The 13,485-nt window shown below is 37.3% G+C and overlaps 1 protein-coding gene across 1 annotated transcript; it reads left to right on the top strand.

Moving 5' to 3' along the window:
• The first annotated feature begins 621 nt into the window (after window positions 1-621).
• On the top strand, window positions 622-6,353 carry LOC140163140 (uncharacterized). The gene is made up of 5 exons (XM_072186517.1): window positions 622-934; window positions 1,487-2,782; window positions 3,950-4,132; window positions 4,367-4,466; window positions 4,710-6,353. Exons 1-5 carry the CDS (start codon window positions 829-831, stop codon window positions 4,912-4,914), a joined length of 1,890 nt encoding a protein of 629 aa, XP_072042618.1. The 5' UTR covers window positions 622-828; the 3' UTR covers window positions 4,915-6,353.
• The last annotated feature ends 7,132 nt before the right edge of the window (window positions 6,354-13,485 follow it).

The following is a 13,485-nucleotide window of genomic DNA, read 5'->3' as shown; positions in this document are numbered from 1 at the left end:
TGAACACACAGACGAACATGGCGCCATGATGGAAGGTCAGGTGAGGTGTCAAAGGTTTTCGTTACTTCAAATACTACTTGCATTCCATATCTTATACCTGTCACGCATTTCCTTCCTATCATTGACAGCAAGTTATAGTTTCGAAATTACTATTACAAAAAGTCATTCCCATATCAATTCAGTAGACTTCCTTTGAAAAGCAAGTCACTGCTACCTGATGGGATCATAGTAGCTGAAAGAAGACAAGGTTGCTACATCGGCACGCATAGTAGGTGATAAAAGTGGTTTTCCAAGTAAAGTGTTTGGATGCGAGCCGTTAGACCAATAGGCCTATAAAATAAACGCCGTGTCAGACAAAAGTCTTTGAACATGGCAAAAGTTCGAAGTCAGCAAAAACATCTAAATCCAGCGATGCTGAGGTCTTCATCAGTGCTCAGGCCCCAGTAAAAATTAGAAATACTCGGAGACTCGTTTCTTGGAAAACCACTTTTATCATAGTAGCTGACCCGTTTCCGGCATCCCGTGACCTTCCAAGAAGGCTTATTTTACTCTTCAACGGTTAGTGAGCTCAATACAAGGGCCGAGTAAGAGTCAAATATTAATAACCGATCGATAGCTTGCCTCTCTTTGTTGACAGCAAACCAGCGGAATTTCTCATAGGCTTGTATTGCTAATAGAACAACCGTGAATTTAGTGTCATCCCACTTGTTGAACAACACGGAGTCTTGCCGATTAGTGAGTTTTACATTTCCTGATGGTTGCCTCTTATATTCTATAGCAGTTAATGTGGGACGTTCTAAATGTGTATTTAGAACGACACACTGTACAATGCAAGGGTTGTCTGCACGTAGTGCTGGTGTTGGTGGAGACATGAATGTGATGAAGGCGAAATACTTTCTGCTCATTGTTGTTTTCTTTTCATACGAGACAACAGGTAACTGACAGTTCTACTTTTTTTTCAAGGTTAAAATCTTATTTGCTGTAATGTTGGGGTTGTTAACAATACTGGTTGGCTTCATATTAAATTCCCCGGTGCTAACCAGTTTTTGAGCGCGCCAAAAACGTCTGATAATTTAACAACACTTTTGCCCCTCCCTCTTACGATCAACTTAGGATTGGCACACTCGGTTAAACTGCCATTTCTGTAGGGTGTTGGTCGACCGGCGGTTCATCTTTGAACTCATGCGCTTTGCACCTTAGATCGGTCAGGTGTATGCATAAGACCGGAACTCAATATTTTGTCTCAAACAGGCGCGGATCCAGTTTTTCACTCACCCAGTATATTTTGTAATGGTCGCCATTCTCTCCCTGAATCAAGCATCTAGCAATTATATCTCCTTTTCCTTTTCTTACATTGTTTTGAGGAGGAGGTCATGTGGACCGGCCCTGATACCCCTAACATGCCTAATAAAGCATGCACGATAATAATTAAATCAGCTGGCGAATTGGTTGTTATGACTTTTCTTTATTCTTTTTAATTCACAAGCTATTACCAGAAATGATGACTCTGGTGGAAAAGCATTCGTATTGACATTCCCGTACCACATGTACAACGCGAACGCAGATATTATTGGGATTCCTAGCGTATTCGTCTCCACTCAAATAAAGAATACTGTAGTAATGACAACAGTTTCGGTTCCCGGTATTGAATTTAACCAATCTGCAAACTTGACCAGTGTTCAGAATGTAAACATTGTTCTTCCCCACGAAGCCGCTTTTTATAATGTTGGATACAGCGCTAAAAGATCTGTGGCTGTAATTGTAACTGCAACAGACGTCGTGTCTGTGCATGGATATTATGGAGCATACCGAGGTTACGATGGGTTTTTCGTCCTTCCAACTACAGCCTTGGACAATGAATATTTTGCAGTGGGATATCCATTTGCGTTTTACTCTTCCGAATTTGCAGTAACCGCCATTGAAGACAACACAACAGTGGTGATCAAGGGACAACCACCGGTATCTTTACAACAATATGAATCTTATCAGTTCTTTGGTGATGACGTGACTGGTTTGTTAATCACTGCTGATAAGCCAGTGTCTGTCATATCTGGACATCAGTGTGCCAAGATCCCCAGTGATTCTAGTTCTAGTTGTGACTACATAATGGAGAATATTCCTCCTGTCAAGACATTGGGAAATCACTACCTACTCACTCCATTCCTTGGCCGGACGTCAGGCTATGTATACCGCATAGTAGCCGCGTTATCCGGTATAACAAACGTAACTATATCTGGGAGGAATCGAACTGTCGTCTCTCTGTCGGCTGGGCAGTTTTATGAAGGCAACGTAGCATCTGATGAAATGTTAGTTGTAACGGCTGATAATTCTATCATGGTTGCTCAATACGCTAAGGGAGGCAGAGATACTGATGGAGTTGGTGATCCATTTATGGTGGTGATTCCACCCACACAAAGGTTTACTAACAATGTGACATTCCCAGTGGTAGCTTTGACCAGTCTTGACAACGATCCCCCGTGGTTCGTTACGCGATATTTTCTTTCAATTATATCAGGATGTGATAGCATGAACTCATTTCACCTGGATGAAACGCCATTGGGTGTCGAAAACATAAGCTTGTTACAAACAACTCCCGATGGCGAGTATTGCGTTCTGCGTACTCCCGTCAACCCAGGTTTCCATTCAGTCACTCATCCGTTAGCCTCGTTCCTAGTTCTCGTCTATGGCTTTGCTTACCGTAGAGGCTATGGATATGCAGCTGGATACAATGTGCACTCTGGAGATGCAGCGGCTCTTACCAGTGCTGTTCCTCAATATGCAGGTTTGTTGTATGTCTATGTATTAATATATTACCGGGTTACCGTGCTCCATATATCAAACATGATGAGAAGGAAAATAATAGTATACCTAATTTTAAAAATTAGTACATGGCGGAGGGCTCGGAGGTTTGTAGAAACCCATGTGCTTATCCAGGGAGGCTAAATATTCATTATAAATCCAAGTTATCTATAGAATGACGTTTTTCAATTTAAATAAAATTACTTAGTTCCATTTGACATGATATACAACAAATAAACAAGAGCCGCTTAGATATTGGGAGCTATGGATAGTTTCACAATACTTTAGGGGTCATATTTTTGCAAACAAAAGTCTAAGCTTCCCTGATTTAAACGAGTTATTTAAAGTTGAAGTGAGGGATTTTGTGTACATTTTCTATGGCACGTTCAGTTCTATTATGGTACCGCAAAGCATAATGGGATACTCCCTTCAGCTGCTGTGACAAAAGCCACTTATAAATTATTAAATCAATGTTTTCCTGTCTGTTTATCATACGACGGTTCATGCAACGCGCCTAATTTTCACCACGAAAAAGTCTCATTTTGAAAGTAAAGGCCCAGCAAACACAAAACGTTTTCGACATCATTCGCAAAAGGTAATTAAAGTTTGTCAGAAAACATTAAATAACATTTGTTGGTAATTTACTGCACAGCAAACACAAATGTTTTACAAATGTTTTACAGAAAACATTTAAATGTTGGGTTATATAAAGGGTATAAAAACGTTTTAATAACATTCCAAAAACATTTTTGAAAACTTGGTACAAATCATTCTTAAAGAATGTTATTTTGGGATTGAAAAAATATTTTGTAAAAAATGGTTGCCCAAAATATTTACAATAACGTTTTTAAAATGTTTTCACAACCTTTATACAACCCGACATTTAAATGCTATTAAAAACGTTTTGTAAAAAAACATTTAAAGAATATTTCTGTGTTTGCTGGGTACAAATATTTTAACATAATGTTATTTAAGTGTTGACAAAATATTTGGCCAAAAATATTTGCAAAAGTAGTTAACAATGACATTTCCAAAACATTTAAAAAATATTGTTGCAGTTTGTTTTCATACGAAATGTTTAAACGTTATTGTCAGGATATCGTTCATGTTGTCATTTTTACGTTAGCATCTTTCGGTTTTTTTTTATTAGGATGCCTCCCATTTTCAAAACCGGCACAAGGTACATTAGTTCCGGACAGAGACTTGTATGGATATGGAGAATCAGTAACTGTTTACTGTCGTCAAGGATTTGGACTACAAGGTGACGAAGTACTAGTGTGTTTAGATAGTGGGCTTTGGCATGGACAAATACCAACATGTTCTACATCCCCAAGTACGTTTTCACCCACGTTTTTAGTTGACCTTATCCTGTATTAATAAATAAAGAACTCACTTACTCTAACCGGTAGCAGATTAATTAACATAATCTTCTCATATTAATTAGTATTCTGAGTTTGGAAACACTTTGCTATTAATATGGTATATCAATGCTACATGTATGAGATTTCAAGCCTTACTTGAAATTTTATTTAACATGACTTTTCATTACTCCTTTTTGTCCTCATAGATTCAACTTCGTCTATTAGCACTATAATCATCGCCTGTGTTGTAGGAGGTTTAGTGGTGATAATTATACTTGTGATTTTGTTGGTGTTATATCGTAAAAGGTAAACATTTTTAGACCTAAATTATATTTTGTTTAGATGTTAAGAATGTAACACTCATTTGATACTACGATTCAAATTGTACCCAATGATGGATACTGCCTGACTAATAAATAAGAATATTCAACCTATCCAATTAGCAACAGTTTGTTTTACCGGTGGTGGTTTTGGGGATATTATGAGTGCAACCAAATAGTGTGTGCCTAATGTTTCGACTGCTGTTAACGAAATATATCTTCCTTTCAGGAACAATCCATCTACATCAGGTGTAGAATCACCAGTACATTACTCAACGACCATAGCAGACATATCCAACGCAGTCAGCCCAGGCAATCCACCTATGAACTACGGTATAGGAAGAAATAATATTGGGTACGAAGATCTTCAACATGGTGAAGGAGAAGAGAGACAATCAAGAGATTATCAAGGGCTATATGCAGTGGTTTCGTAAGGTGCAAGTCGTGTAAGAGACGACTTGGCGGATTTCTATAAACAAAGCAGATATAATAAGACCGAATTAAAAAATACTAGTTTGCGGATGACGTCCTGTCAACTGCCACCAGACTAAAAATACCATACTGTGCAGGTCAGCAACCAATCACGCCGCACATTTACCCTGAGGTCAGACGCAAAGTAGTCTTTTCAATTGTGTCTTTGATTCATATTTACGATCTTTGTATAGTTTTAATTTGTAATACTGGCTGTATCAAATCGGCATCCACACTGCAAAAAGTAACACCAAGGGTGTTAGTTTTAACACCAATAACGTGTTCTGGGAGGACCACACCCACGGGTGTTGATTTACAGTGTCTTCGACACTGCCGGTGTTAATCTGAGTTTTGCTGGAATCAATTTAAAATTGTTAAAATTTGACTCTGGTTTTGTGTTAGATTCGCCTTCCAATTTTTACACTGCTTGATGTAAATTTGACTCTGCTGGTGTTCATTTGACACTTTCCCAGTGTTCTAATAGGATCATACCAATGGGTGTTATGTTAAAACCAGACTATGCATACTGCAGTTACTGTCCGTTTTCCTATACACAATACACAGTGCTCTTTCCCATTGACGCGTGACCTTTACAAATAGCCCTACGTTAACAGTATGGGGATATGACTAGTTAACGTCGCTGTGTGAAAAATAACCGGCCAATATTAAAAGTACTCTTCTAAAGTTCTAGAAAATATAGTTTTTAACATGTCCTAAATTTTTAGCTAATTTAGATGTTTGGAAATATTCGTACTTTGGTGTTTTAGTTAATGTTATAGGTAATAATACATTGCCTAGTTAACGTCGCTGTGTGAAAAATAACCGGCCAATATTAAAAGTACTCTTCTAAAATTCTAGACAATATAGTTTTGTAACATGTCCTAAATTTTTAGCTAATTTAGGTGTTTGGAGAGGGTCGTACTTTTGTGTTTTAGGAAGGACATGTAAACGACAGATAACACCAAAAATATGAAGAAATTATTTCCAAACCGTGTTAAGTCAAAAATCATTATGTTGCTCATTTTCAAGAATGCTGGTTTACAAAAAGCACGCCATTGTCTGATTTCGTGAACAAAGCCACACATAACATTGTTTCCTTTCGTTTCCTTTATAATCGGTTACCCAACTGAAGCTATGAATACCAGCTTTATTGCGATATCGCACATGAAAACAGTCACTTGTGCACAACCAGAGAAGATCCGATTTAATCAGTTGAGCTGTTTCAATGAGTGTTATCTTGGTTTAATAGCTTTTAATGGGGTTAAGTCCTGCAAAGGTCGAGATGAATTCTACTGTAGACATGACTGCATCATGGGTGTTAACAATAATTGGTGTAACCATGGTAATATTGTAGCAGCATGTATATATTTTCTGATTATAAATAAATAACTTAATAACACTGCGTTTGAGTTTGATACCCGTTGGTATTAACATGCATGGTTAATATAACACCGTGATTAACACCTGAAGCCGTAACACCTAGCTGGGTATGACAAATTTAACACCGTAAGTTTTATTGAAACATCTGCTTCTTCCAATTTATATTGAATATTGAAAAATATTGGTTTTAATTGCATGACTCTTTTTATTTATAACTTTAATCTTCAAACCGATGTACTTCTGCCTATGTTGTCATTTCAGCCATATAAAAGTGAGCTTGTAGGGTAAAAATGAGATAGATTAGAGGGTCAATGCATGTCCCTATTCATCTGGCACTGTCAGGACTGTTTTCTACTTACAGAATAGGAAATATTGTTTTTACTGTCTTTTACTGTCTAATATTTGGAGTAGTGGATGCACACTTGTTTGATAGCATGTAAAAGTACGTCATTTTTAAGACAAAGTGAACAATGATGGCGCTATTTATCTTAAACCGTGTTTTCATCTTTACAATATGTAGACACTGGTATAATGGCATTAAAAGTGCAGTAAAAACAAATTTCAAAAAACTTTTTATCATGAAATGTTAGGAATAACTTATTATTTGGCTAAACAAAATTGAAAATATATGTAAATAGCGCCCTCAATTTGCACATAAATATACAATTAATAAAACAAAAAATACTACTAAGCAGGAAAGCAGATGATTAAGGTAGTATGAACGGCTAATCAGGCTTGTAGCCTAATAGCCACAATAGCAAATCAGAATTGTGTATTAATTTAAATCTTAGAACAAACTAAAGGTAAGTCTTTACTCGATTTTTTTAGCCTACAAGGTTTCAGGGATGGTGTATAATTATAAACTTAATACCTTAATTCTCTCGCCAGCATTTTTAGATAATGTGTTTAATTTTTTAGAAAATTTTTTTTTCAATTTTTCATTTTAGAAAAAAGCTGGCGAGAGAGTTTTCTTTAATTTGATTACCTTTCATGTGACATTTTTTGTTGAAATTGCGCCTATAGCTAGCACACAACACATTTCAGATTTTGGTAGTTTAGTGATTCTAGGAAAAAGTACTAACATTATCATTAAATATCTCCTTTGATAAGACTAATATCTTGGAAAAATGAAGGCCCGAATAGCGACGTTTTCACCCGTTTTCACGTATTGCATTCTGAAAACGAAGAATGTCCTTCTTATATTAAAGAATTGTGATAATTCTGCTGACAGCCAACATTTTGTCCAGGTAAAGTAATTTTAACAGCGTGTCAGCGGAACGATTGGGAAATTTTGCATCTCTGGCTCTGTGCAAAGCTGCGCGCCCCTGGGTACCACTCACGCAAAACAGTTCTACGAAAAAAAGAGAGAAAGCAGCAAGCTGGTCTGAATTGCTAAATATTCAATATTCTGGAACGATTAATATGACTTGTATACAGTAAAGATATCAGTACAAACAAAAGTAGCAATGGGTACCGCAAACCGGTGTAAATAGGGACATGAGCTGCTTGGAATAAAAGATTTTCGGGGCTGTACAATGAGCCATAGTGGAGGGTAAACTTGGGGGAAGAAATTTTTGCCCAGCCGAAAGTGGTGGTGCAAGTAAGTTTTGGCAAGCTGATAGAGAGGGCAAGTGATTTTTTTATATACATTTATGAGGCGCCTTTTAAATAGAACGCTTTAATAAAAAAAAAAGGCTTAATGGTCCGTAACCCGATCGACAACATCATCCCCACGATTTTTGACATTGTTAATGAGTTTTTGGTTTCACAAAATAGATTGTATTTTTCTCATGCCTATTCTGAAAGTTGACGCTCCAAGTCGATGTATTTCCGGAGAAATCGGATAATTCATGCCAATATAGCTCCCTTGGTGGCTACCAATTTCTGGAATTCTGGACAGGCTTATCGTAGATAATTATAGTCTCCTCAACAGCTAGTTTGGTTTTGCGTCATTCACATTGTGTGAAAAGAGCGAACCAAACTAACTGTTGAGGAGACTTCAGATCGACGATGATAGTATAAAGCTTTAAAAATTCCAAGATGGACGTAGTGGGCTGTTTGGCGTAGTTGGTTAGCGCGTTCTGTTTTTGTACGAGATGTACCCGGTTCAATACCCGGTATCGGCAGGTTTCTTTTTCCTCTCCATTTTCAACCCAAACTTTTTACATTCATTAGAAATGTACATATTGCAAGGGGAAATATATTTTGTTTCCTTTTTTTTCTGAATCGGTACGAAAAAGATTTAAAAACGAAAATGTTCCGTTCAATATGGGCATTTGCGGGGCATTTCTGTTTTGCTTTCAATATTGGCTATTACGTCATAATTTATACACAAACATCTATCATGAACAATATAAAGACGAACATGTAAAAACTGGTTGTGGGGAGTGGTATATGATAATATGAAAACAAATGTCACAACTTAGCATCGGAACGTGGACCTGGTGCCGGACCTTGGTTATCAGTGAGCTTCAGTGCAACCATGCACGCACGGCACATGACGGGAATTACGGCACATGTTGTTGCTTACCATGCTTACCTGCCCAGAATGCAGTTCACGCATGCGCATACCAAGGTAATGGATTGCAAATTTTGTTATTTATTCACATTTACGCTGAAAATGCTCTCGTTTTTTCACAAAGCTGCATAAAGGGGACAAAATTTGACATTAGGGCCCCTATATGTAATTTTAAAGACAATCCATATCCAAAACCAATAGGGTTACCCCTTAAGAAAACAGTCCGGAAACGCTTAAAATATGCAAATTTACCTGCTCTATGCGCTCGCAATAATTATCTAGACCTTTTAAGGTTTGCAAATTGGGATCCCCAAAATTTAGCATGTGCAGTGGGGGGGGGGCATTTTTAGCAGGCAGAAGGAGGAGGGGCAAGCATTTTTGGCACGCCGTTTGGAAATATTGCCCTCGATCCCCAGGGGCTCATAATCCATCTCCAAAATACTGCAAACTTTTGTCCGTATTCATTTGTCCTAGTTTCACGGTCATTGGTTTTAGGAACAATAGCACGAAATCTGTTCATTATATTGTTATAATGTTCCAAACTGGGGATTAAATGACCCCTGTTCATTATACATATGACCTTAACCTATTCAATTTTGTACAAATGACTATAATTATTTGATCATATTATAGGACATCGATGACCCTTAACTATCTCTGGTAGCAGTGCCTCCACCCAACTGGTACCAAACACCCCATCTGAGGATATCAGGCTCACACATTACAAGGGAAATTCCGAAATTACCTTTTTTGGTTAAAATTTCAAAACTTCAAAATAGTTCAATCAATGCAAATAATATACAAAAGTCCCATGGGACCGGCTAGCGACTTCTCATAATCTATGTAAAGTTAAGTAAAGCTCTTGCAAAATTATTCAAAAATTCAGTGAGTGACCCCCCGAATTCGTTCTAGAAACACTACAACACTCGATAGTTCCCTGCTGTGAATTACTGCGTGCAAGGAAACAACCGCACATGTTCACCCTAAAAACAGACAATTTAAAAAATATAGGGCCTATCTATCACTGCCTATTGGATATATATTCACATGGCGCTAACATCACGGATACTTTCCATAGCAGTTTTGGTGCTGTTTGGATTGTGTTTTATTGAAGCAAAGGGTGAGTTTTGATTAATGGTTTTTTTGGTTTCCGTTTTGACGAAGCTGTCTTGCCTGCTACGTTGATACGCTTGCTGCAGTTTTAGTATTTTTGTGATCTACTTCCTTATTTTCTACTGTTGATATATGTTGATATTGAAACCGCAAACGCCGCGCCGGTTTTACTTTAAAAAAAAGTATTTTGGTTTGTAGACACAACCACAACTTTAGCATTGCACATTTCAATCAGTCTAATCAGTGTCTAATCGCTAACTAAAATAATGTTTTTCATAGGGGTAGGCCTATAATGGATTTAAACTGAAATAGCTCACTTTCGCAAGCCCACTGATAAAGATACAAAACAAAAATTGGTGAAAAAGGCTGAAAGCTCAAGATGAATATAAAAGGAACCTCATGTACTGATATTAATTCTACCATATACCCTTAAGAGAATCTCTGATTAAGCATAATTTACCCAAACCTGTAGTCATTGGTATAAAGACAAGTCAATTTAATAGGAATCTGCTATTTCGGGAAAGTCGAGTGAGTCATCTGTGCAATCAAAGACGTCAAGTTGCTGCAGCAACAGTCCTCTACCAAATACACACCAGCTTGTGCCCACCAGATCTGAAGGCACTGCTACCAAAGCCATTTGTAGTCAGAAGAGGTGTCGCTCCAGCTTGTTCATGCCTTACCATGCTCTTACAGTACCAGTTTCTAGAACCATTTCTACTGACAGGACCTTCATCCACATTGTAATTCACAATAGCCTACCAGATGGAGTAGTCGGAGACGTAACTGAGAACGGCTCACCATCCTTCAAGAGCAGAGTGCATAAGCATCTCATTTCATGTGCCTGATGCTTACGTTACTGTACCCCTTCACTCTTCATAGGCTATTGTTCAATCTAGCAATGGTATGTGTACTTTTGTTCACGAAATGAGACAAAGACCTGCTTTTTGTTAACCAGCATTCTTCAAAATGAGCAACATAATGATTGTTGACTTAAAACGGTTTGGAAATAATTTCTTCATATTTTTGGTGTTATCTGTCGTTTACATATCCTTCCTAAAACACAAAAGTGCGACCCTCTCCAAACATCTAAATTAGCTAAAAATTTAGGACATGTTACAAAACTTTATTTTCTAGAACCTATTTAGAATAATGTAAATGTAGCTTTTACCGTTTTTTTGTGGCATCCTTCAGAAGTGAGCGGTCCGATACCAATATTTTCGGTCAAATCTCCATTCAATTAACACGGGGAGTTGGCTAGCTATGCCTTGCCCTCACTCATATTTTACAAAAGTGCGACCATTTCTGAACATCTAACCTAGCTGTAATTTAGGTCATGTTAGAGAAATATATTTGCTAGAAGTTTTGGAGAATAAATAAAATATTGGCTGGTTATTTTTCACACAGTGATGTTAACTAGGCAAGTGTCCATTCTCCCAACATACATCATTTGTACAGGTCACGCGTCAATGGTGAGAGCACTGTGTATTGTGTATAGGAAAACGGACAGTAACTGCAGTATGTACATCTGGTCTTCTGACATGAAGACCAGTACTGGTGTAGACGTGTGGGATTGGTCTGATCACAAAATTGCACCCTTGTGGCATTGACGAAGGCAGCACTCAGATTGCTGTGTGGAACGGGAATTAACCGGCTCCTGAGGTTAAGAATTCTCAGTTAGTGGTTTAGACCAGTAGCGTAGCCAGCGGGGGGGGGGGGGGGGCCCCTGACAAAAAATGAAAGGAAAAGGGCCCTTTGACAAAAAATGAAAGAGAAAATCAGGAGGGCAAATGAAAGGAAAAGGGCAAGGAGCCCCTTTTCTAGCAAAATTCAGGGCCAAAATAGTGTAAAATACAATTTTTTCCGCGCTACGCGCGCACATTGTAACAATATAGCCCTTTTCAGCCGGATAATGGGCGAAAATAATGTAAAATACCATTTTTTTTGCGATGCACGCGCACATCATCCCAATAAGGCCTTTTTCGGGAAGCTCGAAGACATACAGTCTCTATGTATTGTATGATGCAAATGCAATTTTTTTCGTCCGTGCCCCCAAAATTTTATTTTGCCCCCTGGCCAAGAAAGCTGGCTACGCCCCTGGTTTAGACAGAAACATATGGACATTTTGAGGCGGTTCAGAACAGTCCAATACACATCAGCCCATATCTCAACGCTTCAGTCATTTGTTTCCGAGTGTATAGCTCATTGGGAATCTGAAACACGTGAATGAGCAATATAACTACTGATATTGTTTGGTGCTTAACCACGGATGAAGATGGGTTGCAGTGTACAAGCATGAAGCTCAATATGGTTTAAAATTGGTCAAGGTCAGAAGTCTGATACCGTCACGAAAATTTTTACTTTTGATTCCCATTATTCCTATTGACGGCCCCATTTGATTTAGAGCCATAATTTACGATCATTTAACATGACTTAGATATAGATAAACCTTGATGTTTCATTGTATTATATGAATATAAATCAAAGAATAACCAAATGAAAATTTGACCGAAATTGTTTTTAATTGGCTAAGACACGCGTTAAGTAATCACTATTTAAATTAGATTCATTTTACTCTATTTGTCACTTAAAAAGGTTTAAAAAACAATTTTAATAATCAACAATTACTGGCGAATCCTACAAATATGCACACAACAGTGTATTATATTTCTTATAGGCGTAAACTTTAAGGGTAGACGAGGTATTGTTGGTCGAAGCAACCTAAAAATCGATTTTCATTATCTAGATCAATATATTATTGAAAATTAACACCTTGATGTTTTGCAAAAGTTTATTCTACAAATTGTATACTTTGCAAACTTGCTTAATTTATTGTTGTTAATGAGTTATGTACGTTTTACAAAAGTGTTGTTGTTTCAGCACTCTTTACAACGTAACTCAAGAACCGCAGCACCTATAAAAGTATCTCTGTGATAGTTTAATTCTTCTACATGCTATGAATTGAGCAATGCGGTTTTTGCCAAAACTCACTACCATTCGTAAGATGCTGTGAACTACCGAAATAATTAATAACATTAAGTACACAGGGTACACCTATATAGAACATGTACCTTTTGACAAAATCGAACGTAGTAAATAACCAAAATCTTTTATTCAAGACAGCACTATTCATTTGTAAATGTCAAAAAAATCCACAAGTACTGGCAAATTATAATAATATACACACAACTAACAGTGTATGTACACAGTACACCTATAGAACATGTACCTTTGGCAAAATCGAACGCAGTAGAGAACCAAAATCTTTTATTCAAAATTTGTATTTGTGAATGTCACGGTTTACAGTTAAGTAGGTATGGTGGGCAGATTTCTATTTTGGTTTTTTATTATTTGTGAATTTTGCCTTTCACATAACAATGATGAACTTGAATATCGCCACTGTTTAAGGGTAGACGAGGTATTGTTGGTCGAAGCAACCTAAAAGTCGATTTTCATTATCTAGATCAATATATTATTGAAAAGTAACACCTTGATGTTTTGCAAAAGTTCATTCTACAAATTGTAT

This window comes from Amphiura filiformis, chromosome 10 (assembly GCF_039555335.1).
Source record: "Amphiura filiformis chromosome 10, Afil_fr2py, whole genome shotgun sequence".
In the NCBI taxonomy this organism is placed as follows: Eukaryota; Metazoa; Echinodermata; class Ophiuroidea; order Amphilepidida; family Amphiuridae; genus Amphiura; species Amphiura filiformis.
Note: the sequence above shows the minus strand (reverse complement) of the source record. Positions and strands in the feature narration are given on the sequence as shown.